The sequence below is a fragment of the Culex pipiens genome, chromosome 3 (assembly GCF_016801865.2).
Source record: "Culex pipiens pallens isolate TS chromosome 3, TS_CPP_V2, whole genome shotgun sequence".
Classification (NCBI taxonomy): domain Eukaryota; kingdom Metazoa; phylum Arthropoda; class Insecta; order Diptera; family Culicidae; genus Culex; species Culex pipiens.
In genome coordinates, this window is record NC_068939.1 from 86,752,483 (window position 1) to 86,769,380 (window position 16,898).

Below are 16,898 nucleotides of genomic sequence, written 5' to 3' on the forward strand. Positions count from 1 at the left end.
AGGTACTTTTAGATTGCAAATTTGATTTTACATTAAGAACTGAAGTTAAAAAGAATCTCGAATAATATTATTTTCAAAAAAACAAAAAAAAAACTTTTCAAAAAATCTTATCTATGGCTCAAAAGTTGCTGTTTTTGTCCCATAAAATATATAAAAAAAACGTTACTTAATCCACCTTTAGGTGGTTGGTGCCTTCCTCTCATTTATAGTGATTCCAACCCCCCTAAAGTGTCCACATGGTTTATGGATCTCCCCTAACGTGATCGCAGCACCTAAGAGGTCCTAATAAAAATATGTGATGAGTAAAAAAACAGACTACCTACAGACTTTTTGTCAAGATTATACAGACACGGCCTTTGAGGAAAATGGCAATCCTCTACACGGTTTTTTCGTGGCGATCTGACACGACCAGTTGAGGTTATGTGAATTTAGACCATTTTTAAACTGCTTGTAATTTAAGATAGGTAAGTCAGATCTTGAAAATTCTTACTCCAGCTATAAGGTATTCTCATATGCTTTCTAAAAATATATAACATCTGAGGGTTTTATGAAAAAACCACCCTTTTTACCATAATTTTAATTTAATATAAAACAGTTTTTTTAACATAACTTTTTAAACACATGATAAAACTGCATGAATTTAAATAGCAACTTAGGGGACGTTAAGACGGATCGATTAAAACCATTCCGGCCAAAATCGGTTGAGCCTGTGACGAGATATTCCAGTGACATTGATTTGGTACACATGTCTACATATAGCCAAACACACAGACATTTGCTCAGCTGGTGATTCTGAGTCGATATGTACAAATGAAGGTAGGTCTAGGAGGTCTAATTAAAAAGTTCATTTTCCGAGTGATTTTATAGCCTTTCCTCAGTCAGGTGAGGAAGGCAAAAATAAAAAAGAAACATGCTGAATGTTTGAGTGAAATTTCTATTTCTCCCAAAACTTATTTTTTCAAAAAATCGTAACTTGGCATCAAGATTTTTGTCCTTTCTTTTCTATGGCTCAGAAGCTGCGATTTAATGTCATCTAAAATATATAAAAAATCAAAACGTTTCAAAAAGACGGATTTTGGGAAATTGATTTTTTGTGTGAAAAAAACATTATTAAAAAAGACATTTTTTTTAACGTGCACAACTTTGTCCAAGACACCAAACCAGAAAATTTCCGGTTGATCAAAAAGCATAAAAAGTATCAATTTTAATTCTTTGATTCAAAGTACCATTATTCAGTGTCATTTAGTTACACAACATTTAGCGAATTTTTAGTTGATGAAAATATGTCTCAAATTTTTTCAACTTCCAATCAACTCTAAATTAAAAACAAACGCTTCAAAAACCGACTTCAAAGTGTTCGGTATTTGGCACCAAATATCTGTTATATCTTACGAACTGAGGTTTTGCTGTTTACCCACTGCTGTAAAATTCAAATACACCAGTATGTATATCATCCATCGCAGATTGCGTTGTTGTTCATTGATTTGTCTACCGTTGCTGGGATGGTTCATTTTTGGAACGATATTCAATTGGAGCTTTTTGAACCCAATCGTAAGCAAATGTGATATTGTCTCTGCTTTATAAGTAAATGATTCCCTTGTTGACAATTGCTTTTGGTTTTGAAGATTTATCATTTGTTTTCTGTCGGCACATTGAAATACAGTTAAAACAATATCAAGCTGCTAACCGAATCTGAAAAATATATATAAACAACATATGTTTATTCTTCGACAGCGTAGCAATTCATTGTCTTAACTTTCTTTTATTTTAAAAGATAACTAAATTACTGTGTACTGAACACGAAATAAAGTTAAAATACTAATTGACAAAATGAAGAAAATCTTATCGTTGATTCCAATGTAAGAATTTTGAACAATAAAAAATAACCAAAAAATAGTATTTGTTAAATAAGTTGATACGAAAGCAATTGCTATAGTTTTCTGTTTGACAATTACATTGCACCTGCATATTTGCCAGAAGCTTACCAACTTGTATGTGTTTTGACTTTTGATCAGAATGTTATTCTGAGTCGATATGTAAACGCGAAAGTATTTCTTGTAGATTTTTTAAGACGTGATTTTTCGAGTCTTCCAGATTTCTCGCAGTACCATAAGTGTTTAGGTACCCTTATGCTGAAGTTTGTGTTAGGGAAACCGTCAAAGCTTCTAATGGTTTTAAAAAATGATACAAACTATACCCTCCAACCAAGCGTCCAACTAAACTCGACCTGTCGCCACTTTGCTCGGGCGGGTGGCTACTAGCCATGAGCTGAATACTAATGACCGGCTTACATTCGCCGTCCACACCTCCAAAACTATGCGCTACCTGTCGAGTCATGTTGCATTTCCGGCGAAAGCTTTTGTTGACAGAACGAAGTCGTTAAGGTTCACGATACGTCATCAACAACGTCTTCTTATGTCGTTCGGGAAGCGGTTTCTTAACCCCTTCTACGGATGAACTCAGGGTTGAAGTTTTAAAGCGTTCAAATTTTGAAAGCTATGATTATCTAGTCTCTACACCCCTGGTACCGTACTCAACCAAACCGCGTATAATTACCGTTAATTGTTGACGCGACGACGACGTGGTATTTTTTGCGCGACTTGCACTCTAACAGCAGCTTTCTTGTCCATTCCATGTATCACGGTTGTTGCTTCCGTCATTTGTTCTAACGCCGCCGCAACATCAACACCACAACCACGACACGCAACACTCCGCGCGATGAAGGTCTACGACGTCACCGCGATCAAGGTGAAGAACGTCAACAATGGTACCGTCGGCAAGCCGGTCGTCTTCTTGGGTAAGTTGGCGCTTTCTAGATTCAAGATTGTGTCTAATCTCTAATCTCAACTTTCTACAGTGGAAACCTCCCAGGCCGGGCCCGGAAATCTGGAGGTGACGGTCAACGGGGGGCGCGTGCCGACGTCGGCGCAGGCCCAGGGTCAGCACACGTACGCGATCAGCTTTACGCCGCGCGAGGCCCAGAACCACACCGTCGAGCTGCGCTTCAACGGGCAGGACGTGCCGGGCAGTCCGTTCACGTGCAAGGTGAGTACCGAGTTGTTGATTGTGAAGTGTGTCCAAGTTTTAAGCATGTTATAATAAGTGCACTTAAAACTCTGCTACCAGCTCGGGAGAACCGAGTCCAATATTATTTTCCCGGAAAGTGTTTACATCAATCTACAATGCTTTTTATTAAGACCAGAGTATCAAAATACTTTTAAAATTAAATTTGGAATCGATATTTCGTTTTATATGTTTAATTCGTATGATAGTTTTCAAAAGACTGCACTGCCGTTCTACGCATAATTGTCCCATGTTCAAAAAAGTGCAACTGAGAAAAACGCGATTGAAATTTTTCGACCGTTTTTTTGTGTTTCTACGCATAATTGTCCCGTGGGTCCCTATTCACCCTATAAGTCCCTAATCATCCCAGTTAGCAGTTTATCACTTTTATTTGTAATTCTCTTGCTAAACAACAGGTAAACAAGATACAATATTTCGTAAAACTGATGATTTCGTGAAAGAAAATACTTTGTGGGACAATTATGCGTAGAAGCACGGTGGGTAAGAAGGGGATTATTATGCAACTTGCGTGCACCTCGGAAATTCCTCCTGGAGGTTGTTGGGGGGACTATTCTGAGTCAGAAAGATCGATTCCCAAAATATTCTGTCGGTGAAAACTGATTTAATCTCGATTTGAAGCTAAAAAACCTAATATATCACCTAAAACCTCAGAAATACGTCTAAAATCTCGGTCTAACTCTGGAAAAAAGATGTAAATTTTCATCAAGATATCAATTCTTAGTTCTCAAAACATTTCTGACATAGTACACCTTAAATCGATCCATTACCTGAGTCCCAGCGTCATCAGGAGGTGTAAATAGTGTTATTTCTAAAAAAAATATTTTCAATTTGCTCTGGTAAATTTACTGTCATGTCTGAATTCAAAAACTAATGTTGTAGCATTGTTGCAAATGAATTGAAGAACAGTTTTGCAGAAAAAAGCATGACACTTTTTCATTTTAGGTAAAGTTATGTCTATTTTAGTGGGAAAATTGTAGCAAATTTTCAAAATTATTCGATGTTTAACTCATTCCTGTTATAAACAGCTACTACGATCATACTCCGTAGGATATAACAAAAAATACTTTTTGGTGGGCATTCAGGGGCTGGTTCCGGTGACGTACTGAGCTTAAATCCCAAATATGAACTTGATTGAACTTAATAGGAGCTGTCGCTTTGCATTTGAATTTTTAATGAGATTTAACCCGTAAAAAACTTTTTTTCAAAAATGTAGATTTTTTGAGCACTTTGGTGACTGAAGCGTTTATTTTCAACATCACGACTCAAGCTTTGTACGGGTTGAATCTCATTAAAAATTCATATGTAAAGCGACAGATCCAATAAAGTTTAATCAAGCTCATATTTGGGATTTAAGCTCAGTACGCCCACCGGAACCAGCCCCTGAAATTTTTTGTTATATTCTACTGAGTATGATCGTAGTAGCTGTTTATAACAGGAACAGGCCTACAAAATGTTTCCAACCCAGCGTACACATGAAGCAAACCAAAATGTCAGTCCACTGCTAGCATCTGACTGTAAGCCTACTGTGTCTGTTCAACCACTGCCGCCTGACTCGTGCCGGTCGACTGCTGGAGAATGAGAGACGTGAAAAAATGAGCTACATTCACTCAATTCGTGTCGTATGACTGACTCGTAAAATCCTCTCTAAACACTATTTTGACTATTTTTAAACAATTGAATGGTTCTAGACTGTGCAAAACACTTAAAACAACCATAACTTATATTCAAAAATTCATTTCCACGCATAAATACAAACTTTTTGTGTAAAAACTTGTTTCTTTATGTGTGTGCGTGCAACGTCGAATGAGCGTTGGTCGACTACTGCCTCGCATTGCAGCTGCTCAGTGAGCTAGGGCACTCACGACTGAGTCGGGTTTGTTTATGTCACGGTTTTGCGGTTCAGTGAATGGATCTGAAAAAATCGTGTATGCGTCGCCGATTTTCGCGTCAGGACCCCTGACATTTTCAGCTCTGAACAGGAATGAGTTAAATATCGAATAATTTTGAAAATTGGCAACAATTTTCCCACTAAAATAGGCATAACTTAACTGAAAATGGATAAAATGTCATACTTTTTTCCGCAAAATTGTTCTTCGATTTGTTTGCAACAATTCTGAATTCAGACATGACAGTTTATTTACCAGAGCAAATTGAAAATATTTTTTTAGAAATAACACTATTTACACCTCCTGATGACACTGGGACTCAGGTAATGGATCGATTTAAGGTGTACTATGTCAGAAATGTTTTTAGAACTAAGGATTGATATCTTGATGAAAATTCACATTTTTTTTCCAGAGTTAGACCGAGATTTTAGACGTATTTTTGAGGTTTTAGGTGATATATTAGGTTTTTTAGCTTCAAATCGAGATAAAATCAGTTTTCACCGACAGAATATTTTGGGAATCGATTTTTCTGACTCAGATTAGTCCCCCCAACAACCTTCAGGAGGAATGTAAGTTGCATAATAATCCCCTTCTTACCCACCGTGAGAAGTACAACGATGGGACAAACAGACTTGATGTTTTTTTTTAATGAGGTTCCGAACAAAGTACTATGTTTTATATGTTTTTCTGAAAGTATACGTAAAAATAAACTTAAAAACGACAAAAAGTCGAAATCGACCAAAAATGACATAGGACAATTATGCGTAGAACGGCAGTGCACTAGTTGTAAACGAAGTTGGTTTTTTTTTATCGATTTTCATTCTAAATGGGACTGGTGGTGTAGTGGTAAGCGTGGTTGCCTCTCACCCCAGTTAATCGTCAAAAATGTCAGAGGTTGGTTTGAGCACACACCTATTTTTTTTAAATCTGTTTTCAGAGCATTGAAATATATATTTTCATCTATTAACAAAACAAATTTGAAGACTTGTGGTCTTATCATTGCCGAGATATAGCTATTAGAAGTTAGCATTTTCAAAAACGGGTACCACGATATCTCAACACTGCTTTGACCAAACCGGCTTAAAATTTTGGTGAAGTCTCGTAAAATTCGTCCCGTGTGCATGACGAAAGCTGAATTTCAAAAAGTTTATTTTAAAAAAATATAAAAATACTTTTTATGTTTTTCATATAAAAAATCGACAATTTTTTTATTTTTGTATTGTTTAAAAATGCAAAATTTAAAAATCGGGCTTCGCCCTGCACACGGAATATGTCTTGCAAGACTTCACCTCAAATTTACGCAAATTCTGATGTTCGTGTCCAGTTAATATTTTCTGAAAACTGCCCTACTGAAATTTTCAGTTAATTTTTCGCTGAATTTCAGTCAAAATTTGTATGGAGCTGTCAAAGTTTGCTGAAATTACAGCAAGTTTTCATTTACTGAAAATTTCAGTAGTGCAGATTTCAGTGAATTTAACTGAATTAATGAGGAATTGGTGTGTAGGCTGGTACAAATTTAAACCAAAAAGGACCTAATAAAAAAAATATGAAAAAAAAACATTTTACAGTATTTTTGATCTACATTAATATAGAAATACATTCTACAATAAACGGATGACTTCATTCGCTTGTTTGTTGTGTTCATTGATTAAAATAAAAAAGGTGGGTAATTCTCTACCAACTCACACGAAATCGGGAAAAGTTGCCCCGACCCCTCTTCGATTTGCGTGAAACTTTGTCCTAAGGGGTAACTTTTGTCCCTGATCACGAATCCGAGGTCCGTTTTTTGATATCTCGTGACGGAGGGGCGGTACGACCCCTTCCATTTTTGAACATGCGAAAAATGAGGTGTTTTTCAAAAATTTGCAGCCTGAAACGGTGATGAGATAGAAATTTGGTGTCAAAGGGACTTTTATGTAAAATTAGACGCCCGATTTGATGGCGTACTCAGAATTCCGAAAAAACGTATTTTTCATCGAAAAAAACACTAAAAGTTTTAAAAATTCTCCCATTTTCCGTTACTGTACAAAATTTTGGAACATGTCATTTTATGGGAAATTTAATGTACTTTTCGAATCTACATTGACCCAGAAGGTTAATTTTTTCATTTAGAACAAAATTTTTCATTTTAAAATTTCGTGTTTTTTCTAACTTTGCAGGGTTATTTTTTAGAGTGTAACGATGTTCTACAAAGTTGTAGAGCAGACAATTACAAAAATGTTGATGTATAGACATAAGGGGTTTGCTTATAAACATCACGAGTTATCGCGATTTTACGAAAAAAAGTCCGGTTACTGGTTACTCAAAAATGTACGCCAGGAATGAGGTTTTGTGATTTTTGTAGAAGCAAAGAATTTCGTGCCACAGTCACATGATTCTCAACCAGTTCCTGGAATGCATGAACATCAAGTTTGGCATACTACAAGCATAGTAGGTTCATCTTGCCTGAGTTTGAGCAATTTGATTCTTTGTGACCCTTCATCAACCACGACTTCTTCTGCTTCCTGTCGCGTGTTGACGCCTCGTTTATTTTCAGGCATTTTTGTCAAAAGACTTCCACCTACGGTAGTCATTTCATGCCTGACTCGAATAAGAAGTGTTTCGGCAGTTCACCCTTTTGGATTTACACCAACAACTATGTTATTACTCTATTAAACCCATGCTTCCCTGCACCGTGCGGTACACGCGGTTCACTTGTACCTCGGTTTTGCTTTGCGCCTGCTTTGTTCGGTTTACACCCGTACCCGACTCACTCGAGCCGAGGGTATTTTGGTTCATCGTACCAGCGAACCAAGACTCGCGTCGGCTCGTCGCCTCGGTTTCGTGTCTGGCACTCACTCGTGGCATGAACCAGCGTATGAGCCAAGGTGCTTCACTCGGTACGAGCCGAGGTACGTGCCGTGGTACGCGCTGGCGGTACAAACCGGGTTCAATACCGCTGGGTTCATGCCATGGGTGAGTACCAAACACACAACCGAGGCGACGAGCCGAGATTACCAACAACACACAAATGGGTTCAGGCTCGTACCGAAGCTAGAAATCCAAACCCGCGGTGTGCGTTGGCACTGGCGCATGGGAAGCTTGATAAAACCAAATTAACAACAATCTTTTCCTGGTCTGTGTTGGAAGATTCACAAATCTTCCAGGCAAAGCAAGATGTTGATCGTCTTGATGGTTCAATTTCAAGGCACTTATTATCTTTTAAGAGGTTTAAGGCTCTTTGGCGTTTGCGTTTTCATCTTCTGGATAATAACTTAAAAAAGAAAATTGAATCACTACTCAAAACCTATGAGTCTATAAAATTACGCAATTACAAACGTTTTTCTCCCTTCGCAGGTATCCCCAGCGGCCCGCATCGTCGCAAACGACCTGATGGACAAGGTCAGCGTGGGCCACGTGTTCGAGTTTCTGGTCGAGTCGGACATTTCACCGGTGGTGGAGGTGCTGGGGCCGGCCCGTCGAGCGGTTCGCGCCGACGTAGTTCCGGCGCCCGCCGGCTACAAGGTCAAGTTCGAGCCCATCGAGGTGGGCGATCACTCGGTTGAGGTGCGCCTGCCGGGCAGTGGCCACGTCGAGGGAAGCCCGTTCCTGCTGAAGGCCTATTCGGCGGAGAAGGTGGTGGTTACGGATATCCGGCCGGGGGTTGTGGGGAAGAGCGTCAGCTTCGGGATCAACGCTAGCCAGGCTGGAGCGGGAAATCTGGAGATCATCGTGGCGGTGGGGGGAAAGAACGTGCCGAACTTTGTGCAATCGGAGGGCAATGCACGGTTTAAGGTGAACTTTAAGCCGACGGAAGCGGCGACGCACTCGCTGTCGGTCAGGTTCAACGGGTATCCGGTGCCCGGGTCGCCCTTTGCTTGCCACGTGACGCACGCTCCGGTTTCGCTGTCCAAGGCGATCGCCAGTGGGGAGTGCTTGCGTCAAGCTCCGGTCAAGTGCGAGAACATCTTTGAGCTGGAGGGATTCGACGGGATCGATCCTCAGGTGTTGATCACTTCGCCTTCGGGGGATACCGTTTCTTGCCGGGTGACTTGCCGGGATGAGGTTCACTTTGCTTCGTTTGTACCGACTTCGGTTGGGCGGCACTTGATCAGCGTGACGGCGAATGATCAGCACATTAATGGTTCGCCGTTCTCTTGCAACGTCTTCGACGTCTCACGGGTTGCGATCAGCGGGCTTGATCATCATAACACGATGGCTTCGTTGGGAGTCCCACTGACGTTCAGCGTTGACGCTGCCGGTGCTGGCGAAGGAACACTTGAGCTGGTTGTCTCAACGGCGACTAGCACGGTTAAAGCGGAAGTCACGGCCTGCGCTAGAGGGCTGTACGACGTAACGTTTGTGCCGCAAACTTGCGAGGCCCACTTTGTCAACATCACGTTCAACGACTTGCCAGTGGATGGAAGTCCGTTCCGCTGCGAGGTGCAACAAAACACCCAGAACGTCCAGGTCGGCAACAGCACGTTCATCGAGCTGATCGGCGACGATCAAACCGTTGAGATTTACGACCCCGAGAACAAGATGGTACCGTTCACGCTATCCCGCAAGTCGGCCGAGTTCAAGGCGACCAAAATCGGCAGCTACATCATACGCTACGTGGACGCGGAAACGCGATCGTTCATCGCCGCTCGCACCATCAACGTGTTCGACCCGTCCATGGTTAAGATCATCGAGGTCAGCGAGGCGTACTGCCACAAGCCGGCTTCGCTTGCCGTTTCGATCGCCGATGCCGGCACTGGGACGCTCACTTCGGTGGTTCGCTGCGGAGGGTTGGAGGTGCCGCACTCGATTCGGGGACCCACCAAGAATGGAACGTGGGAGATTGTGTACCATCCGACGCGCGTCGCTCCGCACAAGATCATGATCTTGTACAACCAGGTGCCGATCGCGAGCAAACCGATCGAGATCAACGTGCTGGCGCCGGCCATGAGCAAGGAGGTAGGATCACCGTCTTAACCCTTTATTGAACACTTTCTCACGAAACATGCCTTGCAGATCACCGTCAACGGGCTGGGGCTGTACCAGGCCCGCGTCGGCAAGACGACGTCGTTCGCCATCGACACCGTTGGTCATCCGGCACGCGAGTTTGACGTGGTCGTGTCCGGCCCGGGAGGTCAAGCGCTACCGGTGCGTTGCTACCAGACCAAGGGTGGCCATCTGCAGGCCGAGTTCACCGTGCAGAAGGTTGGGCAATGCTTGATTGGTAAGAACGATCGCGCCCTCAGAACGAGTTCAAGATCGACGGTTACTAACTTCGTTTCCTTTTCAGACGTGCTGCATCAATCGAAACCTTTGCCGGGAAGTCCGTACACGTGCGAGTCGTACGATCCTTCCAAGATTCACCTGCAGAATGTGCCCAAGATGAACTTGTGCACCAACTCGCCCATCACCTGGCACGGTAGGGCATCAACCACTTCTATACTGTAACTCTTACTTATCCCCGTCAACTTCCACAGTGGAATCGGAAGCGGCCGGCGTAGCGGAAATCGAGGTGACGGTGCTCTCGCCAACCGGCCAGAACGTCCCCGTCAAGCTGACCCAGCAGGAGGACTACGTGCACCAGATTGAGTTCTTGCCGCTGGCTGCCGGCCACTACAAGGCAACGGTGGTGTACGGAGGGGAAAGCGTGCCCGGATCGCCGATTACGTTCGCCGTGCAGGCCATTGGCAGCAAGACCGACAGCCACGCGTCCGGCAATGGGCTGGAGGTGGCGCACCGTGGCAAAGAGACTTCGTTCGTGGTGTTCTGCCCGTCGACGCCGAACGTGCAGATCGAGCGGTGCGACGAGCAGGCGGAGAGGATCGAGCCGAAGATCAAGAACTTGGGCAATAACGAGTGGAAGATCTTCTACACCATTTTGACGGTAGGGGATTACGAGATTAGGGCCAGTTGTACGAATCGTGGGCCACTGCCGGGATCGCCGTGGACGATCGCGTGTTTGGATCCGTCGAAGGTGGCTCCGATCGGAGGTTGGGGAAGTCTGCTGGATAGCAATGGTAAGCTGCTGCTACCGACGAAGATCGCGTTCGATACAAGCATGGCTGGACCGGGAGAGTTGACTTGTTACGTGGACAACAACGAGATTAGCGTTGAGAAGCAAGGAAACGGAAGAAGTCTGATGTTTTTGACGGACGACGGGCTGGCCAAGGGAGAGCACAGCTTTGACTTGACGTGGTCGGGACTTCCGATCTCGCAGAGTCCTGGCTACGTATTCGTCACAGGCAATTCATCCGCCGCCGACAAGGTGGTCCTCACAGGTCGAGGGCTGACCTCCGCTCAAGTTGGTGAAGTTTCCCACTTCACGATCGACGCTACCGAAGCGTTATCGGGCAAACCCGAAGTTCAGATGACGTTCGACGACGGTGAAGCCCTTTCGGTGACCCTCCTCCAGCCCCGCCCCAACGAACTGATCTGGCTGGCGTCGTACAACCCGCACAAATCCACCGGCGGTCCGCTCAACCTAACCGTCGAATGGAACGGCCGCATGATCAAGGGCTGTCCGCTCACAATCTCCGTTGGACCCGCCGTTGACGCTGCCAAGGTACTCTGCTCGGGCGAGGGTCTCCGCAACGGCGTCGTCGGTCGCGACATCAAGTCCTGGATCGACACGCGACGGGCCGGTCCCGGCGAACTTACCGCACACTGCTCAGGCCCGCGTAAGGTCGCGTACTGCGAGCTGTACGACCACGGCGATGCCACGTTCACGCTGAACGTGAAACCGCAGGAACCGGGCCGCCACACGCTCACGATCAAGTACGGTGGCCAACACGTGCCCGGATCGCCGTTTACGCTGCGAGTTGCCGGAGCTCCCGACGCCAGCAAGGTGCGCGTGTACGGACCCGGAATCGAGCATGGCGTGCTCGCCACCTTCCAGTCGAGGTTCATCGTGGACACGCGTGGAGCCGGGGCGGGTCAGCTGACGGTTCGCGTGCGAGGTCCGAAGGGAGCGTTCCGCGTCGAGATGCAGCGGGAAAGCCAGAAGGATCGAACCATTTTGTGCAAGGTAAGGTTGACCCTTAATTTAATCGAAATTTGCTCAACCTCTTTCTCTCTTTTCAGTACGATCCCACCGAGCCCGGAGACTACCGGGTCGAGGTCAAGTGGGCCGGCGAACTGGTGCCCGGATCGCCCTTCCCGGTGCTTATCTTCGACACCCAGGAGGAGCTCAAGCGATTCTTGCACGTCAATTAACCGTATCGTAACATTTTTAAAGTATTTTTGTGCAGTTTATATTTTTACGCGTAAGATGTTGACTAATTTATTAGACAAGAGTTATGAAATATTACAAAAAAAAGCAAAACAGAAGAAAAGACGTTTACTATTTACATCGATTACATTTATTGGATAATTTAAAGATTTTTTTTGCTGTAATAAAAATGACCAATTAGAATAAAATTTCACTCGTGTCCCTCGTAGAACCGTGAAAGAAAATCCTTCGGCTTCGCCTCAACCCCATCCTTCCAGTAGCGCATCAGATGGCTCTTGTCCTTCCACCGGTTGACCGTCTCGCGCAGCTCCATCTGGCCCTTGATCAGCAGCATGTCAATCACCCGCAAATCGGTCACCTTCCGGTGGCGTAGGAACTCCTCGCGGATTTTCGCCCGGCACTGTTCGCTCGACTTGGGGATGTCGTACCCGTGGATGATGGCCGGCACCTCGCGGTACCACGTTTTGTACAGACTCAGCACTTTGCGCCGCGCCTCGTGGTGGTCCATCGATAGGAGGGGGCGCACCCGATGCAGCGCAGATTCGGCGGCGATTCTTCCGGGGGACATTTTCGGTTTATTTCGTTTTGTCAACGACTAGAAAAGATAAGAAGCAAGGCCTACTGCTTGTTTTCTAATTAAAGTGAACCCCTTTACGCTTGGGAAATAAAGTCGACCAACATCTTTGTTTTCATAGCATTATTTTCCGAAAAATCCCCAAATCAATCATCTCATACAAAAAAAAGCATCGATACTTGTCCTCGAGAGTACTACACTACACTTTCTGGTTATTCCCAAAAGCTCCCAAAAACGCACCCCACAAGAACGATGAGCGTGCAGGAAATGAACGGGCAATAAATCTGTCTAAGCACACCTAATCCGGACCGGATTTCGATTTGCCATTTCAGGTTTGGCCCAGCCGGCACCTCTCCCCCAGAACTCATCTGTCCCATCCGTCCTGACCCCGATTCTTGCCGACCTCCGGCACTCCGGCTGTCAATAAATTATACTTTGCTTGTTATAACACATCCCTTCCCCTTTACCGTTTTTTCAGAAGCTCCCCTGGATCGAGAAGTTTGATACGTCGCATGACTGGTTAACACTGTTTCCTAATGCGGTTCCGGATGTGGCCACCGAAGATCGGTGGAACCGGTTCCGATGGGTCCTATGGTATTTAATATTATTCTAGGATTGTTTTGCATGACTATTCATGGTAGAAGAAAGCTTATCAGTACACAATTGGATAAATCTGACACTTTTTCCAAAAATCCGGATCTTCCGGTGGCCTGTACTCCGGCCACCGGTCCGTGCAGTGCGATTTTTCACCGGATTATTGTTCCTGGTGCAAAAACGAAGCTTTTGGTGTATAGCAATCGATGGTTTGCGCGAAATCATGTTGCTGTAATTTTTTGGGCCCTTTTTTCCCACTGTGCATTGTCGGGTGCTCTCGTTTCTGATTTTTGGGTTATTTAAATGAAAATAATAAAATTTTGATCAATACTTTTTTATTATCCTATTTTTACAACAAATAATCCACAATCTTGGCCATACTGGAAGAAAAAGTTCTTGAAGGAGTTGGTAATCCGAGGTGCCAAAAACTTTTTGGATGTTGGATGATGGAAGTTTGATGAGTTGCTTGGAAATTCAGATTCCTGAAACAAGGATTCGAGTCAGCAATAGATGAGAACCAAAAAGCTATTCTGAATTTACCTCTTGCATTTTACCGTTTTCCTGGTTCAGAAAGTCCCTGAATTTGAAACCGCTGGCTTTGTAAATGAGCATCGAGCCTATCGCTCAACAGCACGCCTTCCGGATTGACACATCGGAATCTGCTTAAACAATGCTTTTTGTTTTAATTATATCTAATTTTAACTTATTAACCTTTTCGTGGTGGACTTTGAAAAAAATTTAACTGTCATCCAATTGCGTAGCCTACTAGTACCAACACGAACTGCAGATGTCACCTTTGACATTCGATGAAATGCACGACAAACGCTCGAAAATGGCAGGACACAATCGACATCGAGGGATAACGCTTCGAATCGCACGACCGCCGGACTTCAGTCTAACAGGGGAATTACTCTTTTTTATATCTTCAAATCTAAGGCAAAGAAGGGTCGATGAAATTTACATTAATTTTTTTATAATTTGTCTTCAAACTTCATGGAAAACTGAAAAAAAAAAATCCAAAACCAAAACCAAAACCAAAACCAAAACCAAAACCAAATCCAAAACCAAAACCAAAACCAAAACCAAAACCAAAACCAAAACCAAATCCAAAACCAAAAGGGGTCGTGCATAAACCACGTGGCCTTTTTTTGGAGAATTTTTGACCCCCCCTCCCCCCTCATGGTTTTTCGTGGTTTCACGCCAACCCCCCCCCCCCCCTATATGGCCACGTGGCTTTTTTTTCCCAGGTGAAAAATCTTTAAAAAAAACAAAATAAGTATAGATTTCAAAAATGTTTATCCACAAATGATGTACCGTCAGTGGTGGTGACTTTTGGTCAAAAAACGATATTACTGTTGTTATTTTAACACAATAAAAACATTTCAAATTATATCGAAATAAATAATGTTGGGGAATGCTCCTGAATTTACCAACATTTTCCCAGAATATGGCTAGTATAATCACACCGTTCATAAATGCCAATCGTTTTAAAATTAACTCAAACTCACCCTTTAGAGGGGGTGACATTGGGTCAAAAAGAAAACATTTTAATTTGTGTAGGTGCTGTAACACCATTAAAACCAATTTAATCATATATAAAAAAAAAAACAGAAATTCACTTAAAAGTGTGAAAAATTATGATATCACAAACTTAAGGTAAATAATAACAGTATAACAATTTATTGAAATGGTACAGAAAGTAAAAAATACTCTCAACAAAACAAGCAACTTAGTAAAACATATGTATTCAAAATTATGGAATTGCAGTGCAATTAATTGCATCCAGAATAAATATGCTTTAAGAATTAAAGCTATTTTGATATATAAACAGCATTCATGATTTAATTTAAATGCGCTTTTAAATATTTTCTTAAAATCGAAATTAATTAAATAGAAAAGTTTTGTTTCAGGAAAAAATATTTTCATTTTATTTTAAGGAAAATACCTAGTTATGAAAGCTCCTAGTTAATATTTATTTTATTCCAAACATTCATAAAAATCCAAACTAAAGCAACTTTTCTTTTTAATTAAGCATGATTGATTCCAATGATTCAGTGTGTCCAAAAAAGTCGAGCTGTTTAATTTTTTTCTCCATACAAGAATCAGAGACAGGGACAAACATTCAATATTACGACCTTTTGAAATGTTAGTCTTAATTTTTTTTTGAAAATATTGATTTCGAAAAGATCGGAAAATTTCACGAAAGTTTTATTTATAAACATTGAAAATCGCACCATTAGTTGCTGAGATATCGACATAAGAAAATTATGGGTTGTTTGGGTAGTAAACATCCATTTTTCTGTTTTGCATGGCAATATCTCAGCAACAAAGCAACAAAGAATTTTCTCAGCATTTCAAAAATATTTTTTTTCAAAATTGGGCAAACATGGGCACTAAATTTTTTAAATTAATAACTGCAACTATTTAAAAAAAAAGTTACCTAAAAATAGCTATAACTTGAAAACGGTGCACTTTATGAAAATTTCACTAATGTACTTTTAGATTGCAAATTCGATTTTCATCGAAAAATAAAATTGAAATTAAGTTGCGGTCAATATTTCGATTTTTCTTTAATCAGTATTGATTCAAAAATTCATAACTCAAACAACGATTTTTTGCCCGTTCTGGAAATTTCTGAAAAGTTGGCAAAATAAAAAAAAAATAAAAATTATGTTTTTTTGCAAATCATGTTTTAGTGACAAAAAATGAAATTATAAATCAGCAAAGTAAATTACCGTTTATCATTTTTTTCAGTGATGTCCTTATCCATACCTACAACTTTGCCGAAGACACCAAATCGACCAAAAATTTCTTCAAAAGATACAGATTTTTTAATTTTCATTGCTGCCAAATTTGTATGGAAAACTATATGGACAAACTAATGATGCAAAATGGCTTGGGCACCAAAAAAGGTTTCAGACGGATTAAAAAAATCAAAAATTAAAATTTAAGAATAAAGACCGATTTTGTATAGAATTGCTCGAAAATCGATCTTTGGAAAAGTTGTAGACAACGCGTTAAAAATCATTATTTTAGTCATGGCATCCAAATTGTTTAAGTCTTACTCTTACTTTAAATTGATTTTGCTATCGACTACGTGTTTTGATAAATTTAAAAAAGATTGAGCTAAAATTTGGATTTTTTTTTAATTTTTTTTTCAGTTGTTTAAATAGGCAATTATCTACGATTTAAGATTTTTGATCCAACTTTTGGTTGCTGAGATATTACCTCAAAATAAATACAAAAAAAAAATAAGTTAATTTTTCAATCTTTTCAATATCTTTGAAATTATTCACACTGGGACGCCCAACGCATGTCCAATATACACGGATGCCAAAGCCTCCCTAAAACGTTGGAACGGTAACTTCAACTCACAGGTTTTCGGGCTAGTCTCCAGCGGAATTTCGGGCAATTTTTTTTACTAGAGCAAAAAAAGTTGGAACGACAAAGTTTAAGGATCATCTAAACATCCTTATAATTCACTCAAAAAAAAAATGTCCCGGTTGGTTGAGTTATGCCCGAGAACCAGCGAGTTGAAAATACCGTTCCATCT

The 16,898-nt window shown here is 41.9% G+C and overlaps 2 protein-coding genes and 1 long non-coding RNA gene across 7 annotated transcripts in view; 1 reads left to right on the forward strand and 2 right to left on the reverse strand.

Moving 5' to 3' along the window:
* Positions 1 to 12,370, forward strand: part of LOC120420155 (filamin-C) — a 102,410-nt gene extending 90,040 nt beyond the window's left edge. For all 5 annotated transcript variants that reach the window (XM_039583118.2, XM_052711235.1, XM_039583119.2 and 2 more), the window contains 7 exons: positions 2,725 to 2,797; positions 2,858 to 3,045; positions 8,307 to 9,908; positions 9,966 to 10,173; positions 10,240 to 10,368; positions 10,427 to 11,973; positions 12,030 to 12,370. In XM_039583118.2, the coding sequence (XP_039439052.1) occupies positions 2,725 to 2,797; positions 2,858 to 3,045; positions 8,307 to 9,908; positions 9,966 to 10,173; positions 10,240 to 10,368; positions 10,427 to 11,973; positions 12,030 to 12,161 (3,879 nt within the window). In that variant the 3' untranslated portion in view covers positions 12,162 to 12,370. The remainder of the gene's footprint in view (positions 1 to 2,724; positions 2,798 to 2,857; positions 3,046 to 8,306; positions 9,909 to 9,965; positions 10,174 to 10,239; positions 10,369 to 10,426; positions 11,974 to 12,029) is intronic.
* On the reverse strand, positions 12,263 to 12,810 carry LOC120420156 (NADH dehydrogenase [ubiquinone] 1 alpha subcomplex subunit 6-like). Its single transcript, XM_039583122.2, has one exon. The coding sequence runs from the start codon at positions 12,743 to 12,745 to the stop codon at positions 12,368 to 12,370; it is 378 nt and encodes a 125-aa protein (XP_039439056.1). The 5' UTR covers positions 12,746 to 12,810; the 3' UTR covers positions 12,263 to 12,367.
* An 878-nt stretch (positions 12,811 to 13,688) lies between these two features.
* LOC128093252 (uncharacterized) lies at positions 13,689 to 14,083 on the reverse strand. Its single transcript, XR_008212351.1, has 3 exons — positions 14,057 to 14,083; positions 13,886 to 14,004; positions 13,689 to 13,827 (listed from the first exon to the last, which is right to left on the reverse strand). It is a non-coding gene; the product is annotated as an uncharacterized LOC128093252 (long non-coding RNA).
* Positions 14,084 to 16,898: the final 2,815 nt, after the last annotated feature.

Coding starts and splice junctions, on each gene's coding strand:
- LOC120420156 (XM_039583122.2), bottom strand. CDS start 12,745: ATGTCCCCCGGAAGAATCGCCGCCGAATCTGCGCTGCATCGGGTGCGC.